General features: G+C 33.8%; 1 protein-coding gene across 1 annotated transcript in view; it reads left to right on the top strand.

Annotated features, from left to right (window-relative positions):
• LOC129989423 (complement C3-like) overlaps positions 1-19,842 on the top strand; it is a 109,612-nt gene that overhangs the window by 1,881 nt on the left and 87,889 nt on the right. The window contains exons 2-4 of the mRNA XM_056097959.1: positions 16,365-16,525; positions 16,649-16,849; positions 19,624-19,694. Of these exons, the coding sequence (XP_055953934.1) occupies positions 16,365-16,525; positions 16,649-16,849; positions 19,624-19,694 (433 nt within the window). The remainder of the gene's footprint in view (positions 1-16,364; positions 16,526-16,648; positions 16,850-19,623; positions 19,695-19,842) is intronic.

Here is a 19,842-nt window from a genome sequence, read left to right as displayed (position 1 = left end):
TAATTCAAAAATGTTTTAATTAGATGAATAAAATTTGGAATGCTGATTTGATGCCTAATTTGCAAATTCATATTTAATTTTCCATGAAATCCATCTTATCTATCTATATCTTCGTTTGTTTGTAAACACGGCAACTTACAAACACAAATAGGAAAGTGGGTAAAATATTTTACACATTTTTAGTTTTTAAATATATAGATCTTTATCAAATTTTGAATTAAATCTTTTGAAAGATCGACCGTCTATCATTGTTTATATTCGCATACTTGTAAACCCAAAAGCGCAATCAGTCAGATAAATGAAATTCTGTATATAAATCATGTAAATTTTTTTTTGTTCTGATTAAATTTGTTTTAATGGGTCGACAAAAATAAATCAAAGATGTATAAGCGACTTTCTTCAGCTCATTACGAAGCAAAAACTGCACATGCAGACGACTCTGAAAATAAAAATTGGTCGTTTTTTGTGGAAGAAAATAATGACCTTTAATCAGAGAAGAAATTTCGGAGATATCAAGTCCTTTGCTTTTTATAAAAGTAATTTTATTTAACATAATATGAACCACATTTACAAGTAAGCGATTTTGATGATAATATTCTTGTATTGCAAAGATCCAAATTAGAGGAGTGCACTGAATTTTTTATAAGATTCCATCTTATAATAGAAAACCCATATAAGAGGCAAAATACCAAAAACAATGTATAAGTAATCGGTTGCGTCCTTTTAAGCATATAAATTCAAATAGCGTTATGTATAACCAGGGGAATACCACCTAACTATAATAAAATGACTATGCTGAATTTATTGAGATATGTTACAGTATTCCTTGCGTCGAAAATAGGAAGTTACAAATATACAATGAAATACCTCTTTTTTTGCTTATACCTCTATTAATAATAATGGAGACTGTGTGTGTATTGGCTTTTTTAGGATAGACTTTTAGACCTAAAACAAACCAAAACTGACATAGATACAGTTTAGAAAATAGAATTGTCTCTTGGAGAGATTTTTTGAAATTTTAATTAATTAAAAGTTAAACAAAGTTGCCGAAAATATTATAGCATAAAATGAATTTTATATCATTATAAATTGAGAAACTTATATTATGTTATATATAACTTATATTAATTGATGCATTATAGTTGTCCGTTTTTTTATATTCATAATTTAATTTTAAAAAAGTATTTTAAAGGTTTTTTTTGTTACAATTTCTTTGTAACGAGAGATTTTTTTTATTGTTACAAATATCTCACAATGTGCCTTTCTTATATTGTTGATGATAAAGATGTAGAGATATACTGTTTATTTTCCGATGCTGAATTTTTTTTTATGTATAATGTATGTTTGTAATAAAATTTTTATAATTTTATTCAACTCGTAATTAAGATTTAACTTTACAAGTAAATAATGATGTTTTTTTTTCATTTATCAATAATTAAGCTCTTTTCTGTAACATAAATGGAGGCAGAAAAATATATTATTATTAATTGTTTTTTTATTGTACAATCCATTTTTTTACTGAATCAGAGGAATGATATTGAATGACCCTTTGAAATATCACATAAATTGGAAAATATATTTTGTAATAATATTTTTAAAGAATTTCTTTTTAATTTCAGTAATTAATCTATTATATTAGTGAAAGTTACTAGCTTTCGTTTCAAATTAAATTTCAGGCTTTAGATGGGAGGAAATCAAGGAGATGCGTAGCACACTGAATCTAATAGTGTGAAATTTTATAATTAGTAAGATTCAATTGCGTATCAAAATTGTTGAAAAAAATAGTAAGAGTATAAAATATTTGATTGAAATTTTTAACAATCGTAAATCTCGGCTAGCCATTCACAATGGGCGGAAAGTAGACAATATTGACTTTGAAAATGCGATTTTTAAAAAAACTTTCTTCAATATCATTTCAGGTTGGAACCAATAATAATTTAAAAGACTATGATATGAAATATTTTATTTTTTGAGAAATTCACCCGAAAATGAATGCAAACTATCTAAAATACTCTATTATTTAAATCTACTTTTATTAATCTTCAGAAAGCAACTTCTTATTTAAAAATAAAAGTATTTGTCAATGTTAGATAAATCATAAAGTCCATGAAACAGTTTTCTTGAGATCAAGAAAGCTTAAGCAACATCCATATTCGTAGAAATCCTTTACGAATATTAATTCTTATTACTTTTGAAGGAGGTTCGGGAAAAAGTAAAAAGATAACAACTGTCCGTGATGAAAAATATGCAAATAATTCATTATTGAGAAGTTTGTTTGCTTTACTGGAGCCATAATGACTTGATAAATATTTTCTCTCCTAATAATAGTTGGTCAGTTCTGCTTCATGTAAAAAAGTGACGCTATTTTTTGGATTATTCTTTCATTTTCTTTTACTTTGGATATGTTAAGATAACACATTATTGATATCAAAAAAAATTTCTGTATCTTTATTAAGAAGGATTTTCTAACATTTTACTCTTCCTTCTGCTTGGGAAACACATTTTTGACTATATATTTTTTCGTGTATATATGAACAAAGTAATTAAAAAACACAATTAGTTAGATGGATGGCATTTGGTATATAGTTCTAATAGGTTTTAAATATATACCGAAACCATGATCATATCTATTAACGGGAAGACTGTCTGTCTGTCTGTCCATATGTGCATGAGTATGATAGTTTAACCAGCAGGAATGGTCTCCACAAAACTTGCTCGTATGTTTTTAAGTAAAAATGTTATTTTTACCCTCCCCTCTTCCCCACCCTGCAAAAAATTGTAAACCATGGGTTTGCCAGAGGATGGTTGCATGGTGCAGTAATTGTGGCATACATTATATACATGGCATACAATAATTATGAAATATTTAACTTTGGTGTGAATTTAGTATCTTTACAGTTTCGTTTCGTTATATTAACGTCCCGTTTTAAAGCAGCACTAGGGCTATTTTGGGACGGACCTCGTCATTTTGAACCGTGGTCAGATGTCGAGGACGACACCTGACACCTCCTCCCCTCTCCACACCAGCGGGAGGACGTTTGGTATGACGGATTTAACGTGCAACAGACCCCTTTAAATGACGGTTCTTTGGTGAAATCGGGTCTCGAACCTGAAACCCTACGGCTCACAAGCCGAGACCTTACCACCTGGCCATAGTATCTTTACAGAATCTCTCCTCTGATCATTGGCGAGTATTTTGGCGATTTGTCCGTGGCATGTAGTTAATATTATCCAAAAACTGATTTTGTGTTTTAGGCATGTTTTTCACAATCAATGGAAATTTGGAAAATCACCAAAATTTGGCACATAATTATAATTGGTGTCGTAAAATAGCATTCCAAATTTCATGCATTTAAGTCCATTGCGTTTTTCAGCTGATGCTTCTACTTACTTCTGAAAATACAGACCGACAAACGTTCCACCCCTTGTTAGTTTTGGTTCAAAATTTGGAATCGGATTTTTTTAACGTTTACAATACTTTCTCTATACTTCATATATTGAATGTAAAAATTAAACTAGCCGTACTGTTGAAATTCAGTATATGATTTATTGCAAATAGTGTAGATGGGCATCGTATTTTGGCGCAAATTCGTCCATGGATGCCACTCTGGGAGACGCCGACATTTCGCTTTCGAATGTACGCTCACTAGTTCTTATTACCTTACTCATCCCACTAGCGAATCCAAACCTCATTGGTTTCTTAGTGTACTCAAAAATGAGTTGTCTAATATAATATGGTAATGCAATCTAATTTAATGTAAAGATACATCGTGTTTTCATGCGATGGCCAAGTCAATCTATTTATTTAAACCATAAAAGATTTCTAATATTGATATGGTCACTATAAGATGTTGTTAGGTTAGCTAATTACGTAATAACTTAAGACAGAAGGACCCTTAAGTAGGGACTGAATGAATGGACCGACTTGGTATTACATGGATCTCACAACTTTTTACGATAGAAGAACTGAGTTGCGAGACTTGGTTTTTTTTTACAAGTTATGTTTTTGATGGCATAATCCTGACATACCAGTTAGTCACATAAGCGGTTAGTATGATATTTGTATAAGGTTAATATGATAGAAGAGGCAATTTCCATTTTTTTTCAATCTATCAACTATTTCTTTTTTATTTTATCAAAGTGATTTTAATTCCGGACAGTCTGTAATAATTTGCTTTGCCATTTAGTCCAAAAGCTTTTGAACCTGGAATAGAGATGTTTTATATGACATGTTAAATCAATCATAATTGCACATACCATTAAAAATACATCGTTTTACCTTATCAACGTTATGTCTTCTTCCTTTTATAAAACTAACAGAGTTTTAAAGCAATACAAGATCTCTTTTCGGATAGATATTGTAAATTTCAACTCTCGGCAGATGGCAAGGACACTCTTTAGACGACATTTCCTGATCCATACTTCTGTATAATACCAGAAAGAGAACATTTTCAGTATTTAATTCCTTTGGCTGATACGGCCATATCAAATAATTTCCCTTTTATTGTATTTTGGAATGAAGTAAATTTTTCTTTCGAAGTAGGAGATAAAGATTTTTAACTTATTAATTATATAATTTAGATTATCTAATGTATTAATAATATATTATTTAGATTTTTAACAAGTAATAGACGCATATAACTAAAAAGTTTTATTCTGTCTTGTTTTACATCTCTATTTTCTCGTGTATGAAATAGAAGAGAAAGTACTGTAATCGTCAAGAAAATTCGAATTATTCATTTTGACGAATTCCATTTTCCAGACCTGCCTGAGTACGAAAAACACATTATGCATTATGTCTGTTTGTCAGTCTGTTTGTGAAAAATATGATAACTCAAAAACACTTTGAGATTGATGGTTGAATTTTGTATATGGAAATGCAACCAAATTTTTAAATTTCTATCAAATTTTGAACGAAATTCACTTTTAGGACTTTTGTCTGGCTATTTGAGTGTAAGTAAACGTGAACTCAATAATTACAAAACGCAAAAATAAAAAAAATAGAAGAAAAGTTAGCACTTAAGATAAATAAATAAAATTTGGTACGTAAGTTTAGCATCTAAAATATATATACTTTACAAATTTTGAATCAAATCTATCAAACGATTGGTTGTGTGTTGATCTGTGCTTTCACAAGTATGTAAACTTGATAAGTTAGAAACGCAATCCATTCGACGTATGAAATTTGGTAGGAGACTGCAACTGTAGCTCTATGTTGAATCTTGGTTTCAATCAATTGGTAACAACGTGCTAAAAATGCAGATTCAATTTTATATTTTTCTAAATGAAAGGATTATTGGCCCCAAATCACCACACATTAGATTCAGTAAAATTGCAGGATTCAAACCAAACATCAACATTTCGTAACCATTATTCAACAATGTCATGCAAAGTATTCGCTCCAAACACCAATACTTCGTAGCCATTATTCCCCAATGTCAAGCAGGGTATTCACCCCCAAACACCAATACTTCGTAGCCATTATTCCCCAATGTCAAGCACGGTATTCACCCCAAACATCAATATTTCGCAGCCAATATTCCCCAATGTCATGCAAGGTATTCGCCCCAAACATCAATACTTCATAGCCATTATTCCCCAATATCAAGCAAGGTATTCACCCCAAACACCAATACGTCGTAGCCATTATTACCCAATGTCAAACAAGGTATTCACCCCAAACATCAATATTTCGTAGCCATTATTCCCCAATGTCATGCAAGGTATTCACACCAAACATCAATATTTCGTAGCCATTATTCCCCAATGTCATGCAAGGTATTCACCACAAACACCAATATTTCGTAGCCATTATTCCCCACTATCGTGCAAGGTATTCACCCCAAACATCAATATTTCGTAGCCATTATTCCCCAATGTCATGCAAGGTATTCACCACAAACACCAATATTTCGTAGCCATTATTCCCCACTATCGTGCAAGGTATTCACCCCAAACATCAATATTTCGTGGGCCATTATTCCCCAATGTCAAGCAAGGTATTCACCACAAACACCAATATTTCGTAGCCATTATTCCCCACTATCGTGCAAGGTATTCACCCCAAACATCAATATTTCGTGGGCCATTATTCCCCAATGTCAAGCAAGGTATTCACCCCAAACATCAATATTTCGTAGCCATTATTCCCCAATGTCAAGCAGGGTATTCACCCCAAACATCAATATTTCGTGGGCCATTATTCCCCAATGTCAAGCAAGGTATTCACCCCAAACATCAATATTTCGTAGCCATTATTCCCCAATGTCAAGCAAGGTATTCACCCCAAACATCAATATTTCGTGGGCCATTATTCCCCAATGTCAAGCAAGGTATTCACCCCAAACATCAATATTTCGTAGTCATCATTCCGCAATGTCAAGCAAGGTATTCGCTCCAAACACCAATACTTCATAGCCATTATTCCCCAATGTCATGCAAGGTATTCACACCAAACATCAATATTTCGTAGCCATTATTCCCCAATGTCATGCAAGGTATTCACACCAAACATCAATATTTCGTAGCCATTATTCCCCAATGTCATGCAAGGTATTCACCACAAACACCAATATTTCGTAGCCATTATTCCCCACTATCGTGCAAGGTATTCACCCCAAACATCAATATTTCGTAGCCATTATTCCCCAATGTCATGCAAGGTATTCACCACAAACACCAATATTTCGTAGCCATTATTCCCCACTATCGTGCAAGGTATTCACCCCAAACATCAATATTTCGTGGGCCATTATTCCCCAATGTCAAGCACGGTATTCACCACAAACACCAATATTTCGTAGCCATTATTCCCCACTATCGTGCAAGGTATTCACCCCAAACATCAATATTTCGTGGGCCATTATTCCCCAATGTCAAGCAAGGTATTCACCCCAAACATCAATATTTCGTAGCCATTATTCCCCAATGTCAAGCAGGGTATTCACCCCAAACATCAATATTTCGTGGGCCATTATTCCCCAATGTCAAGCAAGGTATTCACCCCAAACATCAATATTTCGTAGCCATTATTCCCCAATGTCAAGCAAGGTATTCACCCCAAACATCAATATTTCGTGGGCCATTATTCCCCAATGTCAAGCAAGGTATTCACCCCAAACATCAATATTTCGTAGTCATCATTCCGCAATGTCAAGCAAGGTATTCGCTCCAAACACCAATACTTCATAGCCATTATTCCCCAATGTCAAGCAAGGTATTCACCACAAACACCAATATTTCGTAGCCATTATTCCCCAATGTCATGCAAGGTATTCACACCAAACATCAATATTTCGTAGCCATTATTCCCCAATGTCATGCAAGGTATTCACCACAAACACCAATATTTCGTAGCCATTATTCCCCACTATCGTGCAAGGTATTCACCCCAAACATCAATATTTCGTGGGCCATTATTCCCCAATGTCAAGCAAGGTATTCACCACAAACACCAATATTTCGTAGCCATTATTCCCCACTATCGTGCAAGGTATTCACCCCAAACCTCAATATTTCGTGGGCCATTATTCCCCAACGTCAAGCAAGGTATTCACCCCAAACATCAATATTTCGTAGCCATTATTCCCCAATGTCAAGCAGGGTATTCACCCCAAACATCAATATTTCGTAGCCATTATTCCCCAATGTCAAGCAAGGTATTCACCCCAAACATCAATATTTCGTGGGTAATTATTCCCCAATGTCAAGCAAGGTATTCACCCCAAACATCAATATTTCGTAGTCATCATTCCGCAATGTCAAGCAAGGTATTCGCTCCAAACACCAATACTTCATAGCCATTATTCCCCAATGTCAAGCAAGGTATTCACCACAAACATCAATATTTCGTAGCCATTATTCCCCAATGTCATGCAAGGTATTCACACCAAACATCAATATTTCGTAGCCATTATTCCCCAATGTCATGCAAGGTATTCACCACAAACACCAATATTTCGTAGCCATTATTCCCCACTATCGTGCAAGGTATTCACCCCAAACCTCAATATTTCGTGGGCCATTATTCCCCAACGTCAAGCAAGGTATTCACCCCAAACATCAATATTTCGTAGCCATTATTCCCCAATGTCAAGCAGGGTATTCACCCCAAACATCAATATTTCGTAGCCATTATTCCCCAATGTCAAGCAAGGTATTCACCCCAAACATCAATATTTCGTGGGTAATTATTCCCCAATGTCAAGCAAGGTATTCACCCCAAACATCAATATTTCGTAGTCATCATTCCGCAATGTCAAGCAAGGTATTCGCTCCAAACACCAATACTTCATAGCCATTATTCCCCAATGTCAAGCAAGGTATTCACCACAAACATCAATATTTCGTAGCCATTATTCCCCAATGTCATGCAAGGTATTCACACCAAACATCAATATTTCGTAGCCATTATTCCCCAATGTCATGCAAGGTATTCACCACAAACACCAATATTTCGTAGCCATTATTCCCCACTATCGTGCAAGGTATTCACCCCAAACATCAATATTTCGTGGGCCATTATTCCCCAATGTCAAGCAGGGTATTCACCACAAACACCAATATTTCGTAGCCATTATTCCCCAATGTCAAGCAAGGTATTCACCCCAAACATCAATATTTCGTGGGCCATTATTCCCCAATGTCAAGCAAGGTATTCACCCCAAACATCAATATTTCGTAGTCATCATTCCGCAATGTCAAGCAAGGTATTCGCTCCAAACACCAATACTTCATAGCCATTATTCCCCAATGTCAAGCAAGGTATTCACCACAAACATCAATATTTCGTAGCCATTATTCCCCAATGTCATGCAAGGTATTCACACCAAACATCAATATTTCGTAGCCATTATTCCCCAATGTCATGCAAGGTATTCACCCCAAACATCAATATTTCGTAGCCATTATTCCCCAATGTCAAGCAGGGTATTCACCCCAAACATCAATATTTCGTGGGCCATTATTCCCCAATGTCAAGCAAGGTATTCACCCCAAACATCAATATTTCGTAGCCATTATTCCCCAATGTCAAGCAAGGTATTCACCCCAAACATCAATATTTCGTGGGCCATTATTCCCCAATGTCAAGCAAGGTATTCACCCCAAACATCAATATTTCGTAGTCATCATTCCGCAATGTCAAGCAAGGTATTCGCTCCAAACACCAATACTTCATAGCCATTATTCCCCAATGTCAAGCAAGGTATTCACCACAAACATCAATATTTCGTAGCCATTATTCCCCAATGTCATGCAAGGTATTCACACCAAACATCAATATTTCGTAGCCATTATTCCCCAATGTCATGCAAGGTATTCACCACAAACACCAATATTTCGTAGCCATTATTCCCCACTATCGTGCAAGGTATTCACCCCAAACATCAATATTTCGTGGGCCATTATTCCCCAATGTCAAGCAAGGTATTCACCCCAAACATCAATATTTCGTAGCAATTATTCCCCAATGTCAAGCAGGGTATTCACCCCAAACATCAATATTTCGTGGGCCATTATTCCCCAATGTCAAGCAAGGTATTCACCCCAAACATAAATATTTCGTAGCCATTATTCCCCAATGTCAAGCAAGGTATTCACCCCAAACATCAATATTTCGTAGTCATCATTCCGCAATGTCAAGCAAGGTATTCGCTCCAAACACCAATACTTCATAGCCATTATTCCCCAATGTCAAGCAAGGTATTCACCACAAAAATCAATATTTCGTAGCCATTATTCCCCAATGTCATGCAAGGTATTCACACCAAACATCAATATTTCGTAGCCATTATTCCCCAATGTCATGCAAGGTATTCACCACAAACACCAATATTTCGTAGCCATTATTCCCCACTATCGTGCAAGGTATTCACCCCAAACATCAATATTTCGTGGGCCATTATTCCCCAATGTCAAGCAAGGTATTCACCACAAACACCAATATTTCGTAGCCATTATTCCCCACTATCGTGCAAGGTATTCACCCCAAACATCAATATTTCGTGGGCCATTATTCCCCAATGTCAAGCAAGGTATTCACCCCAAACATCAATATTTCGTAGTCATCATTCCGCAATGTCAAGCAAGGTATTCGCTCCAAACACCAATACTTCATAGCCATTATTCCCCAATGTCAAGCAAGGTATTCACCACAAACATCAATATTTCGTAGCCATTATTCCCCAATGTCATGCATGGTATTCACACCAAACATCAATATTTCGTAGCCATTATTCCCCAATGTCATGCAAGGTATTCACCACAAACACCAATATTTCGTAGCCATTATTCCCCACTATCGTGCAAGGTATTCACCCCAAACATCAATATTTCGTGGGCCATTATTCCCCAATGTCAAGCAATGTATTCACCACAAACACCAATATTTCGTAGCCATTATTCCCCACTATCGTGCAAGGTATTCACCCCAAACATCAATATTTCGTGGGCCATTATTCCCCAATGTCAAGCAAGGTATTCACCCCAAACATCAATATTTCGTAGCCATTATTCCCCAATGTCAAGCAGGGTATTCACCCCAAACATCAATATTTCGTGGGCCATTATTCCCCAATGTCAAGCAAGGTATTCACCCCAAACATCAATATTTCGTAGCCATTATTCCCCAATGTCAAGCAAGGTATTCACCCCAAACATCAATATTTCGTAGTCATCATTCCGCAATGTCAAGCAAGGTATTCGCTCCAAACACCAATACTTCATAGCCATTATTCCCCAATGTCAAGCAAGGTATTCACCACAAACATCAATATTTCGTAGCCATTATTCCCCAATGTCATGCAAGGTATTCACACCAAACATCAATATTTCGTAGCCATTATTCCCCAATGTCATGCAAGGTATTCACCACAAACACCAATATTTCGTAGCCATTATTCCCCACTATCGTGCAAGGTATTCACCCCAAACATCAATATTTCGTGGGCCATTATTCCCCAATGTCAAGCAAGGTATTCACCACAAACACCAATATTTCGTAGCCATTATTCCCCACTATCGTGCAAGGTATTCACCCCAAACATCAATATTTCGTGGGCCATTATTCCCCAATGTCAAGCAAGGTATTCACCACAAACACCAATATTTCGTAGCCATTATTCCCCACTATCGTGCAAGGTATTCACCCCAAACATCAATATTTCGTAGTCATCATTCCGCAATGTCAAGCAAGGTATTCGCTCCAAACACCAATACTTCATAGCCATTATTCCCCAATGTCAAGCAAGGTATTCACCACAAACATCAATATTTCGTAGCCATTATTCCCCAATGTCATGCAAGGTATTCACCCCAAACATCAATATTTCGTAGCCATTATTCCCCAATGTCATGCAAGGTATTCACCACAAACACCAATATTTCGTAGCCATTATTCCCCACTATCGTGCAAGGTATTCAACCCAAACATCAATATTTCGTGGGCCATTATTCCCCAATGTCAAGCAAGGTATTCACCACAAACACCAATATTTCGTAGCCATTATTCCCCACTATCGTGCAAGGTATTCACCCCAAACATCAATATTTCGTGGGCCATTATTCCCCAATGTCAAGCAAGGTATTCACCCCAAACATCAATATTTCGTTGTCATCATTCCGCAATGTCAAGCAAGGTATTCGCTCCAAACACCAATACTTCATAGCCATTATTCCCCAATGTCAAGCAAGGTATTCACCACAAACATCAATATTTCGTAGCCATTATTCCCCAATGTCATGCAAGGTATTCACACCAAACATCAATATTTCGTAGCCATTATTCCCCAATGTCATGCAAGGTATTCACCACAAACACCAATATTTCGTAGCCATTATTCCCCACTATCGTGCAAGGTATTCACCCCAAACATCAATATTTCGTGGGCCATTATTCCCCAATGTCAAGCAAGGTATTCACCACAAACACCAATATTTCGTAGCCATTATTCCCCACTATCGTGCAAGGTATTCACCCCAAACATCAATATTTCGTGGGCCATTATTCCCCAATGTCAAGCAAGGTATTCACCCCAAACATCAATATTTCGTAGCCATTATTCCCCAATGTCAAGCAGGGTATTCACCCCAAACATCAATATTTCGTGGGCCATTATTCCCCAATGTCAAGCAAGGTATTCACCCCAAACATCAATATTTCGTAGCCATTATTCCCCAATGTCAAGCAAGGTATTCACCCCAAACATCAATATTTCGTGGGCCATTATTCCCCAATGTCAAGCAAGGTATTCACCCCAAACATCAATATTTCGTAGCCATTATTCCCCAATGTCAAGCAGGGTATTCACCCCAAACATCAATATTTCGTGGGCCATTATTCCCCAATGTCAAGCAAGGTATTCACCCCAAACATCAATATTTCGTAGCCATTATTCCCCAATGTCAAGCAAGGTATTCACCCCAAACATCAATATTTCGTGGGCCATTATTCCCCAATGTCAAGCAAGGTATTCACCCCAAACATCAATATTTCGTAGCCATTATTCCCCAATGTCAAGCAGGGTATTCACCCCAAACATCAATATTTCGTGGGCCATTATTCCCCAATGTCAAGCAAGGTATTCACCCCAAACATCAATATTTCGTAGCCATTATTCCCCAATGTCAAGCAACTTATTCACCCCAAACATCAATATTTCGTAGCCATTATTCCCCAATGTCAAGCAAGGTATTCACCCCAAACATCAATATTTCGTAGTCATCATTCCGCAATGTCAAGCAAGGTATTCGCTCCAAACACCAATACTTCATAGCCATTATTCCCCAATGTCAAGCAAGGTATTCATCCCAAACACCAATATTTCGTAGCCATTATTCTCTCATGTCATGCAAGGTATTCGTGACATTTCACTAGGTCCGCAATTTATTGCTGAAGGAAGGGGATAAGACTTTTTTTGGAAAGTATGCGAAAAAATTTCTTGGAGACTATTCTCACTGGTATGAATTTTTTTTTTCATATCTGTTATTGGAAATATAAATTTTTGTGGCCCATATTGACCTTTAACCGACAATTCTTTTCATATTACTTTAACTCAACTTGTGTTATTGTGTTGGCAAGAAAACTTTAAATGAAATCCGTATCCAGACAGAGTGGCTCAATAATGTTTTAGGTCTCATTCCTCCACCATTATTTTTAATTAGTTCTTAATATATAGCAGCGATAATAGGAATAAATCCAGGAAGCAATGAAAAATAATGTTCTAAAAATCCTTAAATATTTTTAAATTGCTTAGAATTTGAAAACAATTGTAAAAAAATGAAACTGATTTCAGTGCGAATATTTGACATTTTGCTTTCCTGCTATAATATCTTCCAAAGCTACTAATACAAATGTTAATATTTTGAATAATTTTTAAATAAAAATTAAAAAATAAAACGCTTTTTTTCCTAATACTTAATATCCAAGAAGTAATTAGATGCCAAATTTGGAAATTCTGATTCGATCTGTGGCATTGAACAGATGTTGAGTATTTTGAAAGATTTTTCATCCTGTACATTGCATGAAATTATTTACAAATGATATGACATCCTATTAATATTATCAAATAAAAAAATCTGTTAAGAGACATTTTTAACAAATTAAAGGACATTAATAGAAATCTGAATGAACAATATTTCATTACAGAACAGAAATCGGAAGTCAAGTAATGGGAAAAAACTGTCGGATCATGTTTTTCTTCGAAAAAGTTATTATTAATCATCATTGTTCCTTGTGAACTGAAAGAATTCTTTGATCAAGATTGTCAATAGATTTCTAGTTTTAACATAAAATATTAACTGGTTTTTTTTTTAAATTTCAAGCAAATTTTTCACATTCTTCCCTTTTTTGTTATCTATTCTAAAAAAAGCTAAAAATATATTAAAAGACAAATTGAATTTGTAAATTATGAACTTTTTCGGAACAAGCCAGTGGCAGTGAGAAATATTCTTCCCTAATAATAAAGATGAATACATGTGTCTGCGCTCGTAGGAGTATGTGTTTCAGCGTGCTCGCATGTTTGTGTGTATGTGTGTGTGTGTGGGTGTGTTAGTATTCTACAGATAGAAGGTTTGAAACCTGTAGTTACCACATTTCGCATGTATATACCACGGAGGGTGGAAAAGTGTACTTTAGAGTAATTTTTTTGAAATTTAATTAGAATTTCGCCTTTTTTATTTCACAAAAATCAAATTTTGCAGTAATTTGATTTTTTTTAAAAAAATTCCTTTTTAATAATACCAATTTAATAGTCATGCAAATTCTTCCTGAATTTCAGTAACTTTTTAAAATTTTACTTTATATAATTTTAAAGAGTTAATTACATTATTGCCTTAAATTCCAAACCATTAAAATATTTGTTGTATCAAGTATTTAATCTCGCAATTTTCTTGCAATGTTGAAAGCTAAAGAAGAAGAATCCTGAATAATATATGTATTGTTTACAAGATAAATGAAAAAGTGAAGTTTTTATATTCCGAAACTTAGAAGATACATGAACTAAACACTTACATTTTTAATAGCACTATAATGCCATTGGGCTCGTCGCCTTCAGAAAGATTCCTGTACATACTGGACAGAACATATGCAGTTCGATTAAAAGAACTTGACTTTATTATTAATTTGGCGGATTATGGACACGAAAATGTATCTAAATAATTTACATGGAAAAAAATTACCAATTTCTCAGGGTACAAAATAGAACAACTCTATAGCCAAAATAGATTAGTTTATTGTAATTTTCAGTATTAAATTATTAAGATTTTTTCGAAAGGACCTTGTTAAATTTATCTTTCTTATTTTATTTGTTTTGTGAGAGACCAAGAAATGGTTCAGCCAAGACAATAAATCAGAAAATAAACATCGCTAACGATGGAATATCTGATCACTTTACAATGATATTACACATAACAAAAAATTGAGCATATTGGGAATGTAATGCTAAAACAAATCACAATACTAAACTTGATGTATGCATTAAAATAAAGTCATGTTGTATAAATAACACATATTATATGGCATATTTCCAATTTGCTTGCTTTTTGTAAAGGTGGCATTTATTGTTCACTTCTTCATGTGCTGGATTTTTTTAACTTATACGTATACTTGCCTTTCTAGCATGAAGAGTGGGTATATTTCCGTACAAAAATTTCTTGTAAACTTCTCTAATAATGATACTATTTCTTTCACCACTCACGTATAAAATTGTGAACATTAGTTTAAGCCGTGAATTCCGTGCATGGCTTTGGCGAACAATTGTTACGAAATATAGATCTTTGGCGTGAATCTAGCATATTTACTGGATCTATTGTGTTATCTTTCACGAAAGTTTCTGCTGATTAATCCCTTGTGGTTGATAGTTGATCAATCACACTTTAGACACAGTTTATCAGCCAACTGATACCAAAATTTTATGAAGAATTACAATTGGAATCCAAAAATTGCATACCAAATTTCATACTTTTGCGTTTTGAGTTATAGCGGTTACATCTTATAAAAGCGCAGGCTCACCGATGATTAAGCCTTTGACTAATTTGGCCCTAAATCTGGCAGGCATCTTCACTTTAATGATAAATTTCTTTATAAATTATTTATGCATCTAACTCTCTTCGTTTTGTAGTTATTACATTAACTTTTATTCGGATACCCGGACAGATACATTTAAATACAGTAACGATACACTTAAATTGCAAAAAAAGATAAAATATTAATTTTTAGTATATCAATTTTTTTAAATATCAACAAAAAATAAAAATTAGCGTAATTATTGCAACATTTATTGCTGGAGGTTTCTGTCAATATCCCCTATATTATAGAGAAACATTATAAGAAAGAAATGAAAAAAAAAAAAGATTTTAAAGTCCTCTAAGATTTCTCTTAGTGGTGCTTCGCAGTTACATTGATGGCATATTTAGAGGCCATAAACTTTTATACAGCAAGCATTGACGAAATCGGACCAGCAGTAGACTGTGTACCGAATTTCATGTATCTAGCTCTTTATATTTTGTAATTATCGTATCCACTTGTACTAGGACCAGCAATTCTCTGATTAAATTTTATTCAAATTTAATACAAATCTACAAATGTGCATTACCAAATTACATCTTTCTAGCTCAAAGTGTTTTGAATTATTTTGTTTACAGACATGATTCCAAAAATGTGTTTCGAACGAAGGAAATTTTGAAATATAAAGATTCATCAAAATCGCGAGATTACAGTTTTTGACAGTTAAAATATTTTATCTTTGTATAATCCGTTTACTAAAAACCAAAAATTGCATTTAAATGCATGCATTGCGTTTCAAATTTAAATTAAACCGTGCATTCATATCATAGATATCTTACGACATTCATTTATTTTTTTACAGAATATTCCATGTGGTTGCTCCCAATACTCTACGCCTTGATTCCGATGAAACAATAGCAATCGCCATAGAAGGAAAACCGGTCGCTAAAGTTCACGTGCTCATACAAGACCATCCAGGGAAAATCAAGAACATATCAGAAACTGTATTAGATGTACATGCAGGTGAAACATAATTGTTGTTAAATATTTGAAATTTGCCTTACCTTTTGTCCTTACTGAGGAAATTTAGATATTATAAATTTTTAAAAAAAGATTGATGTTTTCTTTTTATTACTATGCTTACAGAGCAACCTAACATATTCAAAGTTCGCCTGAACCCGTCTGCTTTTCCTCCTAACTTTCTATCAAGTCCGAGTCCGGAAAAATTCGTGTTGCTGACAGTTAGAAGTGATAATTTTCACAAAGAAATACAGATTCCTGTCACGAATAAAGCTGGGTATGTCTTCATCCAGACTGATAAACCAATCTACACCCCAAAGGAAATGCGTAAGTGTTTATATTTCTGCAGTATATTTTACAAATATTTCTAAATAATTAATGCGTTCTTAATTTCAAAAGTCATTTGTTGTTTCCACTTACCACCTGTATTCGATTATGAAGTGACATCACGGTCGCAAAGCATACTGTTCCAAATCTATAATGCAACTTTTCTGAAAAGTTAGGATCATGAATGGATATTAATAGATAGCGAATTTTAATAGATATCAAATGAATGACGGATCAATGATCCCCGCTATTGGCAAAACATTTGGCGTATATTTCGCAATAAAAATGCAGATTATATGAAATGCTGGAATTTTGGCGACATCTCAATTTAAACCAAGATAAATAGAATCGTCTAGAAATTCCATATCTTGCTAGAAGACCATAAAATATACAAGTATGAATTCTTTCTTTAGAGAGTTAATTGTACAGAGAGCTATCTGGCTGTATATGCTGAGTTCTATGTCTGAATTCTGTATACTTTATTGTGATTTTCTACAAGAATTGTTGTTTAGATACACAGTAGCTGCAATTTTGCCTTTGTGCTTCATGTCATCTTGTGGTATGAAACTTTGTTTTGTGTTATACTTCTTTTACCACACATTTAATGGACATAATATGTAATTACTCACGTTTTCATAATGTAGATAGTACTATGCTGCTCTGCGGTCACCATCTTCTTTTCAACATAAAAATGAGCGTTGGTTGTCATGCAATCTGTAAATGCATGATATCTCAATATAAGATAATCTTGATACAAAAATCGTTCAAACTCAGAGCAAAATTTTAGACTTCCAGCTATTAAATTAGGGCCATATGCAGTATGGGTATTAGATGTTATTCAAGAAAATGTATTTCGACATTTCAAATAGATTTTTAACTAGTCAAAAATTAATGGACATTTTTTTATTGATAGCTTTAGAGTGTGTTATTGCGCAAAAACTATTTTTGATTTAAAATTCAGAATTTATATTTTCTAGTGATAAAAATTTTGTTTTTAAAAATGTAGTTTGAGTTTATTTTACAGCAATGCATTTCATTGTTTTAATTACATGATTTTTATTAATGAAAATTCTGGCAATATTATATATGTTTTGTAGTCTGCACTTATAGCAGCTGTTTAATGAAGAATAAATGGTAAATATAAAATAAAGGGAAAAAAACCCGGCCAAACGGTTAATATGCTACGATGTTTTAGATTGGAGTTAGAAATCTTTTCAACATTCCTTTCTCTATGAGAATGTGCAGTGGATTCCAAAATTAAATTGGTATGATGTATTTAAACATGATATGATGATAATGGATTATTTTTATTCCCTTTTCGAATAGTATATCTTCTAAAATGTTTTGTTAAAACATGAAAACAAGTGGTTTTGTACAGTTTGATAATGAACTTGTGATTTTTTTTTCTCATTTTCCCCTAGAAATGTCGACAATATATAGTTTTTGTTCCATTTAAGCAACCAAGTTTCGAAATGTAAAGAGAAAAAATTAACATTTTTCCCTTCAGCAAACTTTAATTTAAAATTACATGGTTTTATTATATTTCATATTATTGATTGAATGAATAAAAGAATAAGATCAATATGCTCTTACATTATATTTTTATAATATTTGCCTATTTTTAAGTTATTTAATCATCACAAATAACTTATTTCTGGAATAGTATTAATTCACGTGGCATCACAGTCACATGCCAAATATAATTGCGCATACTATTTAAGATATATATTCATATTGACTTATGCTGTGATCTAGTCTTAATTGGTGTCTCTGATGAAGTCTTAATTAGTGCGCCGTGTTTAGTACGTGGCTTTTGCATTTGAATTGTCTCCACTTCTATTTTAAAACTAGCATGCAAAAAGAAGTCGCTGTTTCTACCAATAGCGTCTCGTATCCCACAAACTGAGGGATCTATACTTAGCTTTGTTTTGTCGATATAAATTACAGCAATATATCAGTGAGGGACCCTGCATTGTCAACATTTGCTGCTAGATACAGAAACCACAGGCAATGTACATAATTTAATATTTATAAATATTTTATATTTGCAAAAGTTTTGAATACGCTTCCTTAAATTTCATAAGCTTTATTTATTTTTGACTTTCTTAAAATAAGAATCTATAATAAGGTAAGAGAAAGTGAATATATTAAAGAAAAATGATATAGAAAAATATCTGCGACAATTTAAATTATTAAAACAGAAATACATGGGAAATCAAACTTCGCTAGGCAGGGTTTTTTTTTAAAGAAAATATTTAGATACGGTAATGCTACTTGTACGGCAACTTGATTGGTTAACACAATAATTGCATTGTTGCTATTGCATTTGAACCGAGCGTATTCGTATTCGGATAATTTCATATAGCGCCATCTCACGAAATTTTGAATACCAATAGGTTATCGTCCTATGGCAGCAGTTCAAGTATCACAAAAATTTACGAGGGAAAAAAACCTCCAAAATTTACAAGATGGCGCTGTATGACATTGACAACATGAGAGCAGAGAGAAAAAGTTTCTAATAGTTAATTATAAAAAATATTATATACAAGAATTTCTCGTTTAACGTTATTAGATGTTTATACATAAATTAATGTTATATTAAATTTAATGGGTTTTTTTATAATCATCTTTATTATTTGTGGAAGTTTTATAAAGAAACTCAGCTGTTTCATTAGCAAGTGGTAACCTTATTTGTTAAAATTTATTGCTCTTGTTATATTATCTGTAAAGAAAAACATATATTGATGTATTGATATTTTATTTCATCCTTTCAGCTCACATCCGAATCATTGCTCTCAATGAAGACGAGCTGCCATCTGAGAAACCCTTCAAGCTCCAAATCAGGGTATGTTTGTTTTTAAATCATTGTTACATTTTTATGTAAGACATTCATTTCCGAGATGCCTGATCTCCATTCATTTATCAATAGCTCATCGAATAATTTATAAAAAAATTACTTTCTCGTATAAGAAATATAAGTATTGGATCGTCAA

Source organism: Argiope bruennichi, chromosome 10, assembly GCF_947563725.1.
Source record: "Argiope bruennichi chromosome 10, qqArgBrue1.1, whole genome shotgun sequence".
Lineage (NCBI taxonomy): Eukaryota > Metazoa > Arthropoda > Arachnida > Araneae > Araneidae > Argiope > Argiope bruennichi.
The sequence above is the reverse complement of the archived record's forward strand: the minus strand, read 5'-3'. Positions and strand labels throughout refer to the sequence as shown.